Source organism: Malania oleifera, chromosome 6 (genome assembly GCF_029873635.1).
Source record: "Malania oleifera isolate guangnan ecotype guangnan chromosome 6, ASM2987363v1, whole genome shotgun sequence".
NCBI lineage: Eukaryota > Viridiplantae > Streptophyta > Magnoliopsida > Santalales > Ximeniaceae > Malania > Malania oleifera.
Window position 1 is genome coordinate 91,838,053 of NC_080422.1, and position 21,707 is coordinate 91,859,759.

Here is a 21,707-nt window from a genome sequence, read left to right on the forward strand (position 1 = left end):
AATTTCCCAACATTGCCTAAGTTCTCATGATGTAGGCTTGCAATAACCAATTAAGGATCTATTGAGCTCTTAGCTAGGAATATGGTTAGGTGATATCAATTCGTGAATGACTATAAAGAATCTAAGATGGACAACCCCATTTTTGAAACAAAATATGGACTAATTTGACTTTGGACCCCTATTTCATAATTAAAATGACCTGATAAAAATTAGGGTGTCTACACAAACAAACATTCTTAAAAAATCTCATAAATCAGTTCATTTATTTTGTCATTAATTGCTACAATTCTTGTTCATGCTTGTATGATATCATAATTAATTCGCTCTTATGTAATAGATTTTAGAGGATGAAAATGGAACTAAAATTGTGTTTGACATTTTTTCATGCTAGATGTTTTTTATAAATCTACGAAATATAAATACTTAATTAAGCAAGTAATGTTGTTGAACTAGTTCTTGGACCAATTTTGCTCTTTTTGTTAGTGATGATATGGTAAGATGTCAATAAGTAGCCAACCGAAATAAATGAATCAACTTAGTAGTCCTACCGGACACGTCATAATAAAAAGATTTTGTTTTGTGGGAGATATAAGGGTGGCGGTGGGTCCTTCAAGGAAATGTTAGCCTTTGAAGGCCTTAGTTCCAAGGGAAAATATTGAGGATTGTTAGACCAAATAGTTAAAGGTCTTTCATTCCTACTATGTTTTGATGTTATCAACCCATTAGCTGCTCTCAAGGTCACTAACGTTTCTCTAAGATATGTTTCAGGTACACAGAATGGCATCCGAACCAACAAGCAGTCAAAACAACTCATGTCATAACTAGAAGCAAAAGTCTCTCAAAGCATTCATGAATAATACAACAAATATACAAAAGTCATCTGAAAAATGAGTGTGTAAAATAAGAGAGATATCATCTTGTAAATATCTTGTACATAAAGTGAAACTCAATACTAAGAGCAAGCAAGGGGCATATCACACACACACAACAAAATACTAGTAAAGTCATTTTTAAGTATATAAAGAAAACCCTCAAACGGACAAGAACCTTCTTAGAAAATTAAAAAGACAAAAATTTAAGAAGGAGGATCTCGTCGACAAACACAGGGCTTTGTCGACGAGTTTAGTAGACACTTTGTCGACGAACACAGGGTTTCGTCGACGAACACAGGGTCTCGTCGACGAAAATATACCGAGGGGCATCTGAATTCAGAACCAGCAACTCGTCGACGAAAAGATACCGAGAGGTACCTGAATTCAGAACCAGCAACTCGTCGATGAACACAGGGCTTCGTCGACGAAATTGCTGAAGAGATCATCGACGAACACAGGGGTTCGTTGACGAACGTCGGGCAACAGCGAACATTAAATGCTGCGAATGGCTATTTTTGAATTTTGTCTTACATTCATAAATGCCCAGCGGCTCCAGCGTTGCTCTCGTCCATTTAATATATAAATAGAAGTAAATAGCATTTACTTCATACCTAGAGAAATTATATTGAAAGAAGAACATTCATTTGTGTTGTTATCTCTAGGGTTTACTCACAAACTCACTTCCCCTCTTCTTGCTACTCTTAGTACTGCATTCACTCTATGGACAGAAGATCTTGAGTAAGGATTTTATTGGTTTAACTACCTCAAGGGAGTATTCAAGCTTACATTTAATCTTCATCTACCTTTTTGTAAACAAAGGCTCTTTGTGAGCTATTTTTTTTTTTTTTTTATGTCTCTAAGTGAGCACCTTGTTGAAGCTCTTTGTGAGCTGGTGTGTACTGGCTTCTCCGCCCTAAGAAGGATTTCAGTGGATTTTGGGAATCCTTGAGTTGGTCTCAAGGCGTGGACGTAGGCGGGGTGCCGAACCACGTAAATATCAATGTGTTAAGCTTTTCTTCTCTCTTATCTTATTTATATTGTTATTGCGATTTGCTACATTTCCTTTTACACAACAATTTTATGCACTTGCTCTTGGTAAGATTTCTGTGCTTGTAGAAAGTAATCACATCACGGAAGAAAGTCTATTCACCCCCCCTCTAGACATACTACCAGGCCAACAAGGATGAAAGAGGGGAGGGTGCTTTGAGGAGATGTGAGAAGAGAGGTTTAGAGGAGAACTCCAAGAAATCAATCTCCCAACTCTCTCATCCTCCCTATTAGAAGGAACAAAATGATCTAATACGAAAAGAAAGGTGGTTAGCTTTGTATTTTGTGACTTCATGCTGTAAAATATTTTATTGAATGCAAATCTTTAATCTTCTATAGCCTATACAATAAGTTGTATAAAGGTTCATAATGACAGTGCATTTTCTGACTTCATGTTGTAATAATGTCCTATTCAATGCAAAGTTTGAAGCTGCACTTACTTATATAATGATATATATCTCAGACATTTTTATCACTATAATAGTTAGAAATACTGAAATTTTCACACTTAATAAGTTATTTCTCTTTGGTGTGAAATCGAGTATACCCATTTCTAACTGCACCTATTAAAAAAAATAACTTTCATAGGCAAACAATGATAACATTTTTTTTTACAACATTCATACACAGAAGTTATACATTGATAGTATGTTGAACTTTTGTAAAACTTTTGATAGAGTCTCCTCTTAAAATCGAGTATACTCATTTCTGATTACACCTGCTTGAAAAAAAAAAATTCATCAACAAACAATCACAAAGAGCTTTTTCACAATAATCATACATAGAAGTTACACATTGATAGTATGCTGAACTTTTGTAAAAATTTCAGTAGAGTTTCCTCTTAAAATTGAGTATACTCATTTTTTATCACACTTGTTAAAAACACAACTTTTATAGTCAAACAATGACAATGTTTTTTCACAACATTCATACATAGAAGTTAGACATTGATAGCATGTTGAACTTTTTAAAAATTTCGACAGAGTTTCCTCTTAAAATCGAGTATGCTCATTTTTGATTGCACGTGTTAAAAAGAATAACTTTCATACGCAAAAAATCATAAAATTTTCTCATATACATAGAATTTATACATTCATACTATGTCCAACTTTTGCAAAAAAAGTCGGCAAAATCTCCTTTAAAAATTGAGTATACTCATTTCTAATCGCACCTGTTTGAAAAAAACAACTTTCATTAGCAAACAATCACAAAATTTTTTCATAATTATCATACATAGAAGTTATACATTGATAGTATGTTGAACTTTTGTAAAAATTTCGGTAAAGTCTCCTCTTAAAATTGTTACTCATTTCTGATCACACCTGTTAAAAAAAAAACAACTTTTATAGGCAAACAATGGCAATGTTTTTTCACAACATTCATACACAAAAATTAGACATTAATAGTATGTTGAACTTTTGTAAAAATTTCGTCAGAGTCTCCTATTAAAATCGAGTATGCACATTTTTGACTGCACGTGTTAAAAAAAAAAAACTTTTATTGACAAACAATCATAAAGTTTTCTCACAAGATTCATACATAGAATTTATACATTCATGCTATGTCCAACTTTTGTAAAAATGTCGGCAAAATCTCCTCTTAAAATTGAGTATACTCATTTTTGACCGCACCTGTTTTTTTTTAAAAAAAAAACAACTTTCATCAGCAAACAATCACAAAATTTTTTCACAATAATCATACACAGAAGTTATACATTGATAGTATGTTGAACTTTTGTAAAAATTTCTATAGAGTCTCCTCTTAAAATCAAGTATACCCATTTCTAATCGTACCCATTAAAAAAAAAAAAATTATTGGCAAACAATGACATTATTTTTTCACAACATTCTTGCACATAATTTATACATTGATAGTATGTTGAACTTTTGTAAAAAATTTGGCAGAGCCTCCTCTGAAAATCAAGTATCCATTTCTGACCGCACCTGTTAAAAAAAAAAAAAACTTTCATTAACAAACAATCATAAAGTTTTTTCACAACATTCATACACAATTTATAGATTCACACTATGTCCAATTTTGTAAAATTTTTGACAAAGTCTCCTTTTAAAATCAAGTATAACAATTTTTGACCGCACTTGTAAAAAATACAACTTTAATCGACAAACAATCGCAAAGTTTTTTCACAACATACTATGTCAGTAGTATTTCCCAATCTTGACATTTATAATATTAGTAAAGTTATTCACATTGTTCCGAAATTACATATACATATTAGATAATAAGAAATAAACATTCCCAACTATATAGAAGTAATGCAAAGAGACATGAACAATAATATCAAAGAAAGAAACTAATGTACAAAAAAAATATACACAGAATTACATATACAACTGCTTAAGTGCCACACACAGGTCGTCTTCTCTATCATGCAGGTTGTCGTCTGCGTCCACCCTCTTCTCAGTGGTCATCCCCATTGGCTCTCCTGCCCCATCATCGTCCTTACCTTTACCATCTCCGCCTTGAGGTACTGCATCATCACTCATATGCAGCAAATGAGGAGATGACTAATGTAATGATGTAGGTCAAGAACGAGGTGAAAGGACTGGTGGATCCACGTCTTTAGCATCTATACTTGCGTCAAATGTAAATGGTGTGCATAGGGTGGTAGGAGAGTCAATAAGGGGTATTTCAATATGGTAGGTCATGGGAAGGATGGGAGGATGAAGGTACATAAGCAAGATATGGTGTACTACTGGATGTCTCGGTCGTGTCAGGTACCATCAAACGGGTATATGGTGCTAAAGGGCCAAAGATGTCCTAACTCTCTACAAATGGAGGCTACTCAAAAGTCTCACTAGGTCGGCTCCGTGAACCACTCTCCACACACCGAGCACATACTCTGCGAACTGGAATTGGTCTCTCCAACTGGATGTTATGTAAGGGGGAGGTCCAAGTACATGTCCTCGTTGTCCATGCTCATAGACAATCATCAATCTATCCCTTGCCAACCCTTGAACAAATGGATCTGGAGAGACTAGCTCAACCTTATGCAATATGTCAGCCTAGCGTATAGGAAAAGATTTAGTGAGTATACACTAACATCATAAAATTCTAAAATAGAACTAGAACGTGTGTGTTAATGACTACTTATGAGGCTCATATATACAACTGTTGTCCTATCCACGAAGCGTTGTGTGACGGACCTATACCATTTGAAGTATGGATCCTCTAGATGTGAAGGATCATCCTCTATCTCTCCACTAATGACCTACTCTCTCCGCTCCTCCCATAAATCCACACAAATCCTATGGAAAGTCCTCAAATTAGTCACCCATCAATGCGATGCAAGTCATACCCATGAAGTTGTACCCTCAACATGGAGAAGGGTTTTGGAATGCCCTTTTGATAGCCAAAATAACACAATACTCGGTTAAGGAGATATCACTCAATAATATGAAAAAAGATGAGTGGCACAAGAGCCATCCACAAGTCACTCTCAACCCGAGAATCGGCGGTATGTCCTGTATGTTCTCATCACTATATGACGCCTAAATAAACTACACATAAGTTGAAAAAGATGAGTCGACTTTACATAAACCCTCCAGGAAAACACATTATGTGTTATGTACTTAAACTTTGATTCATGAAAAAAATATCTCTTGCTCTTGGTGCATGTCTAGCTTGAACTTAAACCAGCACAATGTTTGTTGAGCAATAGATAGAGTCCTCATGTTGTCCTTCCACCTAAATAAAAGGTGCGCGTAAATATTAAAACGTTTCTACCATTAAGTACTACTTTATATGTTAAAGAGTACAACTACATTAGAACTGAAGTTGTAATTGGTCAATTGGATGACTGTTTGTCTCCACCACATTCTGCAGCACACCCAAGAGAGACGAATCTAAGGAGGGGCATCTCTCCTATGCCCAAATTTGAAGTAGGCGTAAAGGACTAACATCTCCCTCCTAGATAGGTGTGTGGCATGACACGTCTCTCTATATAATCACGCCAACTATATAAATGAATATGCATAAGATCCTTTAGTAGTGGCAGAAACATCAAATGGGCATAAATTATTGACATATCACAGAAAAGTGTCTCGCATATCCATCGAAAAATGTGCGCTCATGCGAAGAAAATGACAGTCTGGCCATCCGCATCACCTGGTAATTGACTAAGTTGGTCCTGTAGAAACCTCATCTTGATGCGAGAACCAAGTATTCTGACATTATGTGGGATAACTCCTAACAAGCGATGGCACATAGGACGCACTACCACTTGTCCTTGGTTGTTGGACTCGTCGTCTACTAGTCAACATGTATGACCAATGATGGGCCTTCCATCTATAGGAATGTCAAACAAAATAGTGACATCCTATAATATGATCGTTGCCTCATCATGGGGTTGGTGAAATGTATGTATCTCCAGCCTCCAGTGCTCCACAAAGGTCATCATCAAATATCAGTCAAGCTGGATGTGGCCTATCCAATATTAGCAATAGAACCCCTTATACGGATTCAATCAATGATGTGGTCATCTGGGTTAAACAATCTCTCCATAAAACTACGTGCCACTCCGACCATATAGCGGCTCCATATGACCGTCTAACCACGCCCGATTAGACCAGTGTTGATTGCTTAACGTCAATCTTGAAGGATCCCTCAACCCGAGTTCGATGTTGCGAATAAGAAAAGTTGAATACATTCACTAACTAAATGAAATAATAGAAGGTAATAACATATTCTATAAAATAAGGTAAGTGATGTGAACTTCCTGATTTGTTTTATATTGACGTTCCTGATTTCAATTCACCTACAAATGACATGATGTGTCAATACAATAGGCCAGCTCCATCCCCAGCTATGGTCCTTCTCAGACACCTTGTGCTGTTATGTCCTTGTTCATTGCATATGCTATACGTGTCCCTTACGTCCATCTCATTATGTAGAAGTGAGATTCTAAGATGACCTTTGTGCTGAGTTAAAGTAGGATTTGCACACAATTTTGGCATAGAAAGTTTTAGCCAATAGTCTTGGTGCCTGATTGAATTAAAATCGATTGCATAGGTCACATAGTGTTCTATGATGTTGTAGTAGGGATCAACAAACCTGATAGGATTCAACTGTCTCGACACATGTAGATAACATGTAGGAGCAGGGAAAATGTAAAATTTGCCACTTCCCATATGAGCATTGGCACCTATAGATGCTCAAAGTTTGAACATTGTTTCTTTTTTATGACCCTTGTTGAGTCGTTGTTATGCTAAAGGTACCTTTTGATCAGTTAAATGTCGTGACTTGATGTCCAATGGCCTTAAAACATTTCCAACTTTCAATTAGTATGTTATCTGATCTTATTGATTTCTAATTTTATATATATAAATCTTCTTAACTTCAACAACTCTAATTTTGCGAATAAATCTCATATTTTAGTCTTCACCTTATCGCCACTTTTAAATTCAACATTTCATTTTGATTTTCATTAAACAACTTATCAAAATATTTCCACCACCTCTCTTTTATGTCTTATTCTTTAGTCAAAAAGTTGTCATTTTTATCCTTTATGTATTTTACATTATGTAAATCTTTATATATATTTTTGCTTATTCTCTAGTCAAGACATTTTCATTTTATCCTTTATGTATTTTACATGATCTAAATCTTTATATTTTTTTCTCTTATTCTAATCAATTTATAAATGTCTCTTTCTCTTTTTTATTTTTTTATTTTTTTATTTTATCAAGTATAGTGTATAAAGTATCATAAACTCTATGTTTAGCTTTACTAATTGTCTTTTTTTGCATTTTTTCTTACCTCTTTATACATTTTAAGATTTAATACAAATTAATGAACAAAATTTTAATTTATACATCATTAATATTTTATTTTTTGATATTAAAATAAAAGTTAATTTTTAATAATATTTAATGGAGAAAAATAAAGTAAATTTATTTTTATTTTCTTTCTCTTTTTCTTCCCCAAAACACAAATCTTTGTAGTGAAGAAGATTAGGGATCGTTTGGAACCACTTATGTATAAGTGTCTTTTTAAAAAAAAGTTAAATTTAATTAGTGCTAATAATAAACGTTGAACTAGAAAAGTATTGAAGGTTATAAGTAGTGTTTAGTTGTATTTAAAATAAATGCTATTTAGATACTTACTTTTATTGTAGGTTATATGATTGTTTTTAAACATACTTTATCTTTAAAATATTAATATTTTTAATTATGATTTTTAATTAGAATTTAAATATTTTCTATTTGAAAATAATATAATATTATTTTTAATTAATTCTAATCTTGTTCTTAATGTATATTTATAACATATTACTATCATATTCAATTACAATAAAAAAATATTATTATTAACTAAATTTAAAATTTTAATTTATTTAATGTTAATTTAAATTTGTAAATAGTTCTTGTTCAATCCAGAATTGAATTATAATAATTAATTTGTATCTTTTAATATATTTTAGATAAAAATATTTATTTTTTTTAATAAATTTATAATTAAAATTTAAATATTTCTATTTACTTTAATAATATAATATTATTTATTGATTAACAATAATTTTGTTATTAATGTATATTTTTAACATATCATTATCACATTAATTTATGTTAAAAAGTATTAATAACTAAATTAAAATTTTTAGCACATTTAATGTTAATTTAAAGTCATAGATGGTTCTTTTTATTCATTCCATAATTTAATTATATTTTATTAATAACTAATATGCTATAATGCATAGTAAAATAATATGTGATTAATTTTTAATTAATAATTTTGTTAACTACTTTTAAATAAATATATAAAATTAATTGGTAATTATATTAACTGTTATTTTTAATTAATATTCAAATATTTTTATTAAGTAAAAATAATATAATATTATTTTTTGATTATTCTTGATTTATATTTATAGCATATGATCATATTAATTTATGTTAAAATAATATTATTAATTAAATTAGTATTTTTAAATTTTTAATATAAATTTAAATTAATAGATGATTCTTCTTCTTCATTTCATAATTGAATTATATTTCATTAATAATTAGTATATTATAACACATAATAAAATAATATATAATTATCTTCTAATTATATTTTTTAAATTATAAAATAGCCATTAAATTTTCTTATAATTACAAAATTTATCCCATCTATAAACAATGTTATTTATAAGTGACCAAAAAATTATTTTAGATTACTTCTCAAAATTTGCTTAAATAATTCTCAAAAAAGTAATTCTAAAAATGCACTTATTGCTATAAGTGTTTATTGTAGTACAAGTCAAACGTCACTTTTTTTGTAATAGTTATTTTAAGCGATAAGTGATATAAACACTTTCTTTTATGTGCTCTCAAATAGGGCCTAAATTGGTAAAATTATTCAAGGAGATATCTAGGGAATAACGGCAAGACATGGAGCTAATTTTTTCGATAAAAAACAATCCCTTAAGATTTGGCAAAAAAATAGGTATCTTCTAAGGTTTCAAAAATTTTGAGAATTTCACTTGAGATTTTATAAATTTTAGGGACCTCCCCTATGAGATTCGTCAAAAATGACAAACCTCCTATATTTTGCAAAATGACAAATATTTTTTTGGCAAATCTTATGAGACTTGTTCTTAAAACCTCAAGAGAGGTGAAGGAGATCTTTGAAACTTTAGGAGAGACCTTTTTTTTTTTTTTTTTTTTTTTTTCTTGGCCAAACCTCAAGAAAGCTTATTTAAACATACAATTTGGTCTTACAAAATTTTTTTTGAATAAAATAGGTAACTGCTGAATAAAGGTGATCTTCTAAATAGCACAATGTTTTTTTTTTTTAAATAATTGAATGTAATAAAATAAAGTGGGTGATTTTATTTTATATGTTCGCAACAAATCTTTAAAAAAAAAAAAAAAAACTTATTCCGAGTATAAATATCACCTATCTTGTAGCATAATCCATTTAAACCATCCAATCTAGAGTTATAGATATAGCACCCACTGCATTCTGAGATCAGTGCATATTTGAGCATTAAAAAGAAAATGAAAGACAAGTTCCCATGGAACAAGCTTGAACATTTCCCAACTGCTGCTTAATTTGTCATGCATTAAACCCATACCAAATCAGAACCGAAATATATACTATCTCAAATCTGTGTTAAACAAGATCTAAGAGTCATTACAGATCAAATACAAATAAAGAAAAAAGAATACACGAATCATTTTTGTTGACAGCAGCTCAGCTAATAAAATGAAATTCCATTTTCGTGAAGCTGAAGCTGATCCAAATTTGAATCTGCATCATGCCTATCAAAACTTTTTAGTCATCTTCCACCTCCAAGGCAATTTGTTCATGAAAAAGAAATGTCATTATGGATATATCAACACTTGGATCGGAGAATCCTAGATGAAGAATAGTTGCAGCTGTATATATAACTTCACCAGAACCCAATTTGCTATCTTCAGCTCCAGCAGTAGACCGTCCAGGAGCCAGTTTTCCGGGGTAGTTGGATGGTATGCAAAAAAACAAGCATGCGAAAGCATACTGAGCTATAGATTATTTTCCTTTCTATTTGTATTCTCAGAATGGTGTGTCATGCTCAAGCCATCACACTAGAGATGTGCCAGTCTAGGCATTATAATGTCTCTGAAACTTGCTCCCAACCTGGAGCAGCTACCAAATCATGGTAAGTTGGGGGTGGCGAGTCCCATAGATTCTGCAACTTCTCTAGAGGAAAAATTGTCAGCTTGCTCCTACACATTTGAGGAAAAAAATTCAGCGGACCACAAATGAAGCACATATTATGCATGGCCAGCTATATGGCTAAACAGGAGCCTTTATTCTAATCAAAACAATTTTGACAAGAACACATGAAAACTACAGTAAAATAAATTAATGCGAATGACTGGGCACTCATGAAGTGAGTTAAGATCTAGCAGAGAATCCATACTAGGGGGGGGGGGGGGGGGTGGGACTTCAAAGACTGATTAGATAGTCTCATGGAGCTCCAACTAGAATAGGTATATCTATACATAAAAGGAAAAGTCCAGCACAAAGTGGGAGGCAGCATCCTCAGGAGCCTGTTTCACTCATCTGATTTCATTGCATTGAATCGAGCACTTTTTGAGGGATTATTGATTCTTAAAAGAAAATTCCAGAATGCCAATCCTTTATAGGGAGAAATGCTCAACGTATCATAGCAACTAGACAAACTCATACAATTAATGCCTTCAAAAAGCTTTTTCTTTTAATATCATCATTTTCATGCCCTTTTAATCATCCAAATATTATTGCAAAAGTGCATATGGCAAGGTATCCATACCTGAAGGCGATGCAACAGATACATCAAAAACAAATGTACAAATACCTGCAGGCATTTCATATTGTTACACAATTTAAAGCCTTCACAAAAGTTGTATTTATATAACAGTCGAATAGAAGATGCTTTGTTACCAGGTAGAAAAGTAAGATAACTCGGGCAGTTGGATACCGCCAGAGAAATTTTGTGGCCCTCACTGCCCCTGAATCCAGAAGCTTTGCTGCCTTCTGCAACTACATGAGGTAAGTTTAAAACAAGATTAGAACAAAAGGCAAGCAAGATATCACAGTAAGAAATGAGAGGGAGGTTACCTGTATGCTTGCCCCGACCATGTGGCGGTGATGTAAAGGAAGAGGCCTGCAATGATTAGATTAATGAGGAAAATATTTGATTTTTTTTTTTATTAGTATGATGTTGTATTAGAAGGCGGTAGCAGGGTGCCAACCCAAATATAGAGCAAAACCAAATTACAAGGAAAACAAAGAAATCTAAGATCAGAAAACTTGATCAAAGTGTTAAGATCTGGTAAACAGTAACTCAAGCTCCAAAACACTAAAGCATGCACGAAGTTATTCTCATGCTTCCGTACAGAAGTCACTTTCCCTTCAAAGGTCTCTTGGTTCCTTTTCCTCCAAAATCACCAAAATAAACACTATACGTCCCACACATTCTCAGAACCGACCTCACATTTTCAGTTATCAGCTAAGCCAGAAGAGATACTGTCCAGCAAAAACTACAGAACTCCAAACTACTGCTAGATCAAGCATCAAAGTTCCATAGCCTTGCTGCAGTGCAGCAGCAGGCGGTTTTCATTGCAGTACTAGATAAGGGCTCTGTACACATCATTTATTTAGGTGTCTCCTTAGGTGATAACTCCACTGCTAATTCTTTTTGGGAACTGGTTTTTGAGAATTGCCAGGAGATTGGATGGGTGGAAAAGGAAGCTTTTTCACTCTTCAGGTCCGCATTGCTCTTATTCATGCCTATCTTTCTTCTATCCTCCTGTACTACTTGTCCTTTGTCAAAATTCTTGTTAGAGCTCGTAGATTAGAGAGGTGGATGAATGATTCATGTGGTTGGGAGTTGTGGACGTAATAGAGACCAATGATTATGCTCCAAGCACTTAACCTCCAGCATGTTCCTCCAAACATGATCCTTTTCCACTATAAACCTCCACAACTACTCAGCCAACACAGCCTTTAGAGCCTGTGAGACTCTTGATTCCCAAACCTTCCTGGTGAAGGGGCTGTTTCACTACTAAAACAAATGGAATTTAAAAGCATCCGCTTAAGCTGTTCCGAAGAAACTTACTTTGGATGCCCTCCATTCTTTCTACCACCAAACAAGGGATAGGAAAACCTTGCAAGCTCGCTCTTCTCCAAATCCTTAAACTTGGCTTCGAGAGGAAGACCTAACTATTGGGAATTTTCCAACCTTGCACCCCAATAGACAAACAAAAAGCCAGTGAGTCAGGCATCCCAGATCGAGAGCCGCATATTGGAGTTTTGGAGAAAGAAAACTCAATTCCCAAACTACTAGCAGAGATTGCGGATCCATCACAAAGGTACCCTGAAGTATCTTGGCTGAGTTCCCTATCCATCTCCCAATAGGAGCAAGCTCATTGTCCCCAAATCCATTGACAAACTAGAGATCACTTCAAAGCAAAGAAAAATAGTCTATTCACAACCTCCTCTAAGTTAGTCCCACAGAAAATTATGTTGTCAGCAAAGAGAAGGAGGTGACAGAACCTCCTACCCTCCTCCTACCCTGCATGGCTCTGCCAACAAGGAAATTACTCTCTTCCTTTTAAGTGAGATTGAACTGAGATTAAATTGAGAACTTGGATCCATTTCCTCCCAACCACCTAGAAACTTCCCCGTTAACAATAATCCCAGTCCTATAAGGGGCACCCAAAACTGGCCAAAAGGTTCTATGTGTCATCCGCTTCCAATCTTGACTCTCCTAAAACACATATTCCAAATAACACCATTATTCTCCATGGTGGCCACCAAAAGGTTTGATATGCCTTTTGTAGATTTATAATAAATAAATAAACAAGGGCTGCAGAGTGAAGTTGTAGTGTGCACAAGTGTGCATCCATGCACCAAGAAAGGAACCAATGAGAAAAGCATAGAAATAAGTACCCGAAAAAGTCAGGAATTTAAATAAAAAACTACAAAATGATAGATCATCATAGAATTGGCATAGAGAACTATGACCTGATCAAATACTAATTGAAAAAGTCTGCAATTCAATAAATCACCATTCCAATAGTCCAATACCATCTCAACATATCCAAAACTACTCTTAATATGCACTGTGTGAAGTTCCATTTTGTTTTTTTTTTCCTTCTAAATTTGGAATATTCAATGTTATTGAACCCAGAAGAGGGAATGTTCTCCCTGAGAATCCCTATTTTAATGAGAAATGCTGGACACATTGGTTAACTGACTGCATACCTATGCTGGTTGATGTGAGAATGGGATAATTTGTGTAATTCAAGAGGACAGTTAAAAATGACTTCAGCCATAGTAAACATCAGCTAATTTCAGCTAATGTATGCACTATTGTCCTTCTCCAAGTTTCAGAGGAACTTTTTTTTTTTTGGACAGCAAAAGAAAAAGTTGCATTAATAGATTAGGAATACACAGAAAGGAGAATAAGACATCTCCCTATAAAAATCTGGTAAAAACCAGATAGGAAATATGAAAAATAGAACAAGAAAGAAAAATAAGACAAACAAAAACTCCCAGCTCTTATAATCAAAAGCCAAAAAATAATGCCTATCATGTTCAATATCCAAGAAGCTCACTCCTTTAAAGTTCCCATAACCAACACATGCCATGTTCTCCCAAACCAGCAAAAAATTCAACTTCTTCCCCTAAAAAATACATGCATTACATTCAAACCATAGCCCCCTCATCACTGCAAAAATAAGTGCAATTCCATAATGCTGTCCTGTCCTTTCTCCTTCCAAAACCAACAAAAAAAACTGCCAAAAAGTCCACCGTCTCTGGACATACCCGACTTTCTCCCAATAAACCAACTAACTTATTCCACACTATCCAGGCAAAATCACACTGCAGAAATAGATAGGATGCTGATTCTCAACTATTATAACAAAGCACACAAACATCTAGATAGATTTCCTCCTCCACTGGTCTCCTACTCTGCAATGAGTTATTGGTATTGCTTCTATTAAGCACAACCAACCAGATAAAAGCCTTGATTTTCAGGGGCACTTTGGCCTTCCAAATAATATTATAGAGAGGCAAAGAAGAATTTGAGCAGGTCATGAATTCACAAAAGGAGCTACAAGAATACACTCCCATAGGATCCAAGCACCAAGAATGATCACTTCCAAAGAAATATAACAATTATTCAACAAAACCAACAAAGAGGAAGCTCATCCATTTCCCTATCATTAAGAGATCTCCAAAAATAAAAATCCAAGAACGCCCAACAACAAAAGAGGAAACACCGCTATTATGCCCTGAGCTCAAACAGAAGATACGAGGAAAGTAGGCGGGCAATACAACATTCCCCAGCCAAGGGTCTTTCCAAAAACAAATGCTAGAACCCCTACCTAACACAAACTTAGTATGTGGAATGAAGGGGGGATAAAGATAGAATCCTCTAGGGGAAATCTCATTCAGCCCAAACTTAACTCTATGCCAAAGGGAAGAATCCTGTAGGGGAAATCTCAGCCATTTAGCCAGGAAAGTAGTGTTTTTCAGAGAATTATCTTAGCTAAAATGAAAATTGTATGATGCACAAATGCCAAAATGAAGAACAAGAAAAAATTATGAATGCGAATGGTACAGGTTACTGGTAGCACTGATTGATGAAAAGATGAGAGAATAATTTAATATGATTTGGAAATTACTGTGGAGACCATTAGAAGTATGTAAGAAGAGTGATTTGATTGAGACAACCCGTTGTTAGGAAGATTGAGAACAAGGGTTAAGGCTGTTAAAAAAGGTATTATGAAATTCAATTTGACAGAAGGGACAGCTTAAACTGAACTGGAAGGAGAAAAAGGACACATTTTGATTTATCTGATCCCAAAATATTTGTAATATATAATTACGCTCAGTTGTAGCACTTTCAAATAGTTGGCTCTCCCACACAGTTTACATAATAAAGTTTCAAAAGTTGGCTCACCAACTGGACTTACAAAATCGTTTTTTATGTATATCGTTGACTACAAAAATTGTAGTAGTATATTGTTTCCAAACTGAATCGCAATATCAATTCTTACTATTAGAAATTCATCGTGTACATATATTCCATGATTATGCTACAAATTTTCACAATTAAGGCATAAGAAGATTGCAACCATTAGCCTGAAAATTTGAGACTAGTGATCATTCATTACAAACATGTAGAGCTCCATGCAAGCTTCAGGTTATTGGACAGTAAATACCAGAAAATTCAACAAATTGGAGTTCATAAAGCAATGTGGATTTCAATTATAGGAAGCCAAGATGACACACTAAATATCAAGGAATAAAATCTTGGTCAATATGGTTAAATGTTTCGCTTCATGAGAGGAAATATTAAAATGTCTGATTTAATCAGAAAAAATGAGCATTATACTCAAGAGCCTTCATGTCAGTGTCTTCTTCCCATGATGATGATGATACCCGACGGGATACTCTAGTTCTTTCTGCCTCTACCTGTTCAAATTGTATTCTGTAAGCAAACCTAAGATATTCTAGATGATAAATATAGAAAGAGAAAAGAGAAAAAATTCGAACAGATGCATGACTTATGTTACTTGAGTAGAAAAATACAACAAAGAACAGACCTGCTGTGCTTCTTGATGACGTTTTACCTCCTTCTCCAATTGAAATTCAGCACCAGCTTTTTCACTAGCCATGGCTTCTAGTTGTGTTTGCTTATAGTACTTGTTCCCACCCAAAAAAAAAAACATCATAAGTCATTGGTCTAGCATAATGTGACTAAATGACTGAATTAAAATATTGAGCTCAACATACCAATAAATCTGTTAATTCACGATACCGTTTTTCCAACTCCATATGTTCCTATTCAATAGGTCATAATAGTAAGAGTCATTCTTGAGTATATGTCTATAGAACCAAGCATAGTATGGAGAAGTTCACCTAAGAACTGAACTCTGGTCTTAGTATAGAATTTGTCATATGCTAAATTTTGGCCAGTAAGTAAAGTGCGTCAACTTAACAAAATGGGCCATACAAGAAGCAAACCATCAATCATGACGCATACATATATGAACAGAAAACAAGAGAAAATTAGAGAGCAGACAATTGAATTGGTGTCAAAATACACCATTATTGTTTATCAAGCTAGAATTTTCAAATTTTCTATTCATTTCCCATTCACTTTTATTTTTTGATTATTAAATTATATAAAAAAGAAAGTCAAGGGCAAGAGTGAGCTCATTCCCATTAGAAGTGTGGATAATTGCAATTTCTTGGCTGGTATCATGGGTTGTAAGCTGGCGACATTTCCTTTCAACTCCTTCGGTCTCCCTCTTGGTGCAAATTTTAAGGAACAAAGGGATTTGGGATCCTATTGATGAAAGATTTGGAAAAACAAATTGAATGGTTGGAAGCACAACTATCTCTCTGGTAGACTCACTCTCCTCAAAAGCACCCTCCTCAGTTTACTTCATGTCCCTCTTCCCCATTCCTTGTTTTGTGGCCGAAAGGCTGGAAGAGATTCAAAAAAAATTTCTTCCTGGCAAGGAATTCCACAAGGGAATCTAGATCTCAGGTCTCTCCCTCTCTTCAACAAGGTCCTCTTGAGCAAGTGGATGTGGAGAGTATGAACAAGAGTTACTGTGGAGAAAGATCATTACTTTAAAATATGACCTCGATCAAAATGGGTGAATTTTCAGTGAACCCAGGCAGTTCTATGGGGTCAGTGTATGGAAATCAGTTAGAAGGGGTAGAAGGGTTTCTTCACTCATCCATTTTCATGTTGGAAATGGGAACAATACCGTTTGGCATCACTGCTGGTGTAGCCTATCTTCCATGATCCCTCAATTCCCAGAAACCTTTACCCTCACCTGTAATAAAGATGCTTCGGTGTATATTTATGCAGACCATTGCACCAATGCGACAGCCTGGAATATCCATTTTGTTTGAAGTGCTCAAGATTGGGGATTTGATGCATTTGCTGATCTTTATGTTTGCCCCTATAAACGTCCCCAACAGGATAATTATGGATGTGCCCCTTTGGAAGCTCAATAAAAATGGTTATTTGGCGATCAGCTTCTTCTACAAGCGGCATGACAGGTAACCCAAGGCCAGACCTGATTTCCCTTGGAAAGACATTTGGAAAATTCTTGCACCAACCAAAGGTTTTTTTTTTTTTGGGGGGTGGGAGGGGGGGGGGGGGGGCCCACGCGCGCTTGGAAGCAGCTTTGGGAAGATTCTTACACTATTATCTTTAGAGGGGTTTCACCTGGTTAATAGATACTTTCTAGTAAAGTTGATGCTGAAACTGTTGACCACCTTCTCCTCCACTGCCCCTGGACCAGAGTTTTGTGGAATCTGGCCACTGCTATTTTGGGACAGCATTGGGTCACTGCCGAATCTGTGGGAAAGGAAACCTGAGCTCAGAAGGGTATTTATGCGAATAGAGAAGGGGAAAAAACCTTGTCCTTGATCCCTCTCACATTCTTTTGGCTTACAAGGAGAGAAACAAATGCTACAGCTCATTAAGGAACTTCTACTTCTCTCACAATCCTCAAGGATAGACGGCTCTCCACGCTTTCCTCCAGGCTTTCTGGGCAGTACATGCTGGACACACTTAATTTTCGATCTCTTGGATATTGTCCCACTGTCAATTGTTCTATTTTTTTTTCTTTTCTTTATCTCTCCTGTCCTGCTTGTAAATGGGTGGCACCCTCCTTGGTGCCTTTTTAATGAATCTCTTTTTGCCAATCAAAAAACAATTCTTTTTAAAAAAAAATCTAGCATCGGAGACATTCAAGAAAGACAAGACCTGGTCAAAGGAATAATAAAAGAATTTTAACAATAATAGGTGTTAGGACTATAATATTTGTAGTTAGAGATGGCAGCAGCAAAAGTAGTGGCATAGTGGAGGCAGTCATGGTGGTGGTGGTGGCGGCAGTGGTGTGGCAGCAAGGTAATGGCTGGTAACTGTGCTGATGCAGTCTCGCTACATGGGTTAGTGTTTGTTGCCAGAATGAGCCTTTAGGACAGAAAAAGGTGATGACGGCAAGGTACTAATGGTGGTGAGGTGGTTGTGGCAGCTGTGAGGTGGCGGTCATGGAGGTGGTGGCAAGCTAGTTGCTAGGGGAGGGACCAGTGGGAAAGGGGTGTAGGTGGCTCTGGAAGTCATGGCAGCAATGTAGCAGCGGTGGTAGCAAGCTGTGGTGGAGGTAGTGGTAAGGTGGTGTTTTAATTCTAGTATTTTTATTTTTATTTTTCATTTTTTTTGTTTGGGTGGGTGGGGGTGGGGGGTGGGGGAAGGAAAGAAGGGGTGGTTAAAGTGGCAATGCCAATAGTGGTGATGTTAAGCCTATAAAATTACTGAATATTACTCAGGCAGGGCTCTAAATAAAAAATGAATTCATCCTTTCAAGCTTCCTCGTATGTTATCATATCCAAACACAATCCCAGCTTCTGAAGATTGGAATAATTTAACTATCCCATCTTAGTTCAAGTACATCTGTACATGTGTAATATGTTGGCCCCATAGAGATAGAATGAGCCCAAACAAATCTGCCTGAGAACATTAACCCTAGGAGTTTGGAGTGCGTTACATTCCCACATATGTCACACTCTAGGGGAGAAAATACCAGTGAAGGCAAAGGACAGACTAGACTGTTCCCTTGTACTTCTTTTAAAGGAAGCACTGTTACATTCATAAATATAAACGACCAAGGGAGAACTGGAGAAATGTCTTTCAATTGCAGTACGTCATACAACCACTGTTCTAAGATGCTTTTCATGCACAATGAATATCAATGTGCAGGGATGGAAAAGACAGCTCAATAGATTAATAGAATCCGTGGCAAAGACCACAGTGCCTGTACTTCAAAGTAGATATACTTCTAGATACAGCGGAATGGCATAAAAAGGAAAATGCAGCCAATCAGCACTTAAGACAAGGTATCATAGAGTTTTTATATTATCTTTGCAGCATATTCACCTTTCAATCTCCAAATTTGAACTTCATCAAACAAAAATTTCCAGGATTACATCTAACAGTGCATTATTTTCTAGGTCATGATTTACTCAAGTTGATACTTGAACAATCAAATAGAAACTTGGTGGTGGAAACACATCACCAATACCAAGAACCAAGGGAGATCGGATACAAAAGCCAGTAGTTACTCACCTGGCGAGAATAATGCTCAGCATCCCTCTTCATGGCAGCCATTTCAACTCTCATCTTTTGGACTTCAGCCTGCAACCACTTAAAGGAATAATTGAATCCTATCAAATGCCTAAATGGATCTTTACTTGCCTCCAAAAAATCATAAGGAAAAGTTGCAAAATCAACGACAAACCAGAATAATCAGCATATGAATTTCTTCGCAAAAACCCCATTAAAATCTTTAAGATATCAAAAAATGATTTGGGAAACATCTTCCACTCCACTCTAGGGGGCAACAATAACATTATTATAATACAAGTCAAAAGAAAATTGCCTCCAAGGAAGAAAGCTTGCTCTCAGCATCTCTTTGACTTTGACGTGCACGTTCAACTTCTTCCTGCCGTGCCTGCATCTTGATATTAAAAAAATGGACACAATTAAATCCATTCTCACACTAAAAGTTGAAGCTATTATACTATCACAGAAAAAAAAAATGAAGCCATTAGAAGTCTAGCAATCAAATACAGGGATATACTGCTGCTGCTGCTGTTACTGAAAGGACAAATTATTGTTTTGGACCTGCGGTAGTCGCAATTGTAGAGCAACTAGCAGCTTTTGAAATTATATAGACTATTTAATCTAAAAAAGTTCCCAAAGTACATAGAGAATTTTCAAAAACAGTGAGCATAATAAAAACCTAGCAAGCATTGACAGTGACATGAAACACGGATACAAGACGATACTGATGTGGCGATACGATGATTCTAAAAAAATGATGATATATCACAGGGTACACTAATTGATAAATAATTATTTATAAAATATATTAGATTTAGGCATATTTTCTGTTCAAATGACAAAAATTGAGGTATTTTTAATTTAAAAAGAAATATGAGCATAATTCATGCACAATTATCAATTGCATATTTTACAAACTTCAGTTATCAGTCAACTACATTCATATTTGAGAATATTAGTCTGACAACCAAAAAACAACTCAAAGGCATGGCTCACGGTGGGTGATGGGCATTTAAGAAATTAAATATTAAAAAAAAAAAAAACAGATTTAACAGAGTCGCAAACTGGTAACGACTTTAGAGAGAGAGAGAGATAGAGAGAGAGAGAGGGAATTCTAAGGGTTGGGAGGTCCAGTTGTGCTCTACAAGTCTGGTGCAATATCACTCCAATGTCAAAGAAACACTTCTCTCTCAGTTGGCTTCTCAATTTATTTTTTAGTGGGCTCTGTTAACAGAATAAGTGGGGGCAATGAAACGCAACGTTTCACTGCAAGAAGTGTCCTGGATGTGTTGTCACAATGTTGGGAAGTGTCTCAGCCATGTCCAAAATAAAATAATTAATTAAAATATGACATGTATGTTGAGTGTTGTGCAGGTGTCGGTATCCAACACAACACTTCAGGCTTGTAGGAGTGTTGGTGTTTCCTTGATCAAAATAGAATATTGATTGTTCTTGGTAATCTTCAACCATGCTACAATTGTAATTAACTAACATACTGTGCTTTTATAAATAAAATTTTCATTGTGATTTAGGGCACACTGGCTTCAGAGGCTAAGGTCATGGAACTGGACTGGACTGAGTAGTACTTGATTGGCTGGCTAGTGGCTTTGATAGTTATCCGTGGCTAAGGTTTATGGGACTGGACATCGACTGAATAGTACTGATTAGACTGCCTAGTGGCTATGATAGTTTTTCATTTCCATGTTTGTATGGCAATGTATAAAGGACAGGCTCATTATTGAAAACACCAAATATCCTTACAGAAAAGAACAGTATAATAAATAAAAGAAAAACAAGCACAGTCTAGTCCTTTTTATTGCTTAGCCACTCCTAGGCTCCTAGCCCATGGGGAGGACCAGCCAGCCTTATACCATGCAAATGGGCTACGGCCCTCCCTCTTGTTCAGTCCTATCCCACACATTTGTTGCAAGACAGGTAGGCCAAGGGTGCTTAGTGTAGCCTAGCTAAGCCACGAAAGCAAACACTCTTAAAAACCAATGACTGGCTACAAAACTATCTGCCAAATGTACAGTGTTCCAGACCAAAATAGCAGTTTGCATAATGCAGTGTATTCTGTAGTTGAAAGATAGACAAAGAACAAAGATTTGATATCTAAAATGGTTGGTTAATAGCAGTCTTAAAAATATATAAATATT

At 35.2% G+C, this 21,707-nt stretch overlaps 1 protein-coding gene across 2 annotated transcripts in view; it reads right to left on the reverse strand.

The window, feature by feature from the left end:
- Positions 1-9,963: 9,963 nt before the first annotated feature.
- LOC131158076 (golgin candidate 1) overlaps positions 9,964-21,707 on the reverse strand; it is a 46,162-nt gene continuing 34,418 nt past the window's right edge. The window contains exons 13-21 of one of the 2 annotated variants that reach the window (XM_058112642.1): positions 19,868-19,945; positions 19,555-19,623; positions 16,197-16,244; positions 16,007-16,105; positions 15,796-15,875; positions 11,508-11,553; positions 11,331-11,429; positions 11,200-11,244; positions 9,964-10,630 (exon numbers count right to left, since the gene is read on the reverse strand). In XM_058112642.1, coding sequence (XP_057968625.1) covers positions 10,559-10,630; positions 11,200-11,244; positions 11,331-11,429; positions 11,508-11,553; positions 15,796-15,875; positions 16,007-16,105; positions 16,197-16,244; positions 19,555-19,623; positions 19,868-19,945 — 636 coding nt within the window. In that variant the 3' untranslated portion in view covers positions 9,964-10,558. The remainder of the gene's footprint in view (positions 10,631-11,199; positions 11,245-11,330; positions 11,430-11,507; positions 11,554-15,795; positions 15,876-16,006; positions 16,106-16,196; positions 16,245-19,554; positions 19,624-19,867; positions 19,946-21,707) is intronic. The other variant, XM_058112643.1, reaches the window with a different exon arrangement.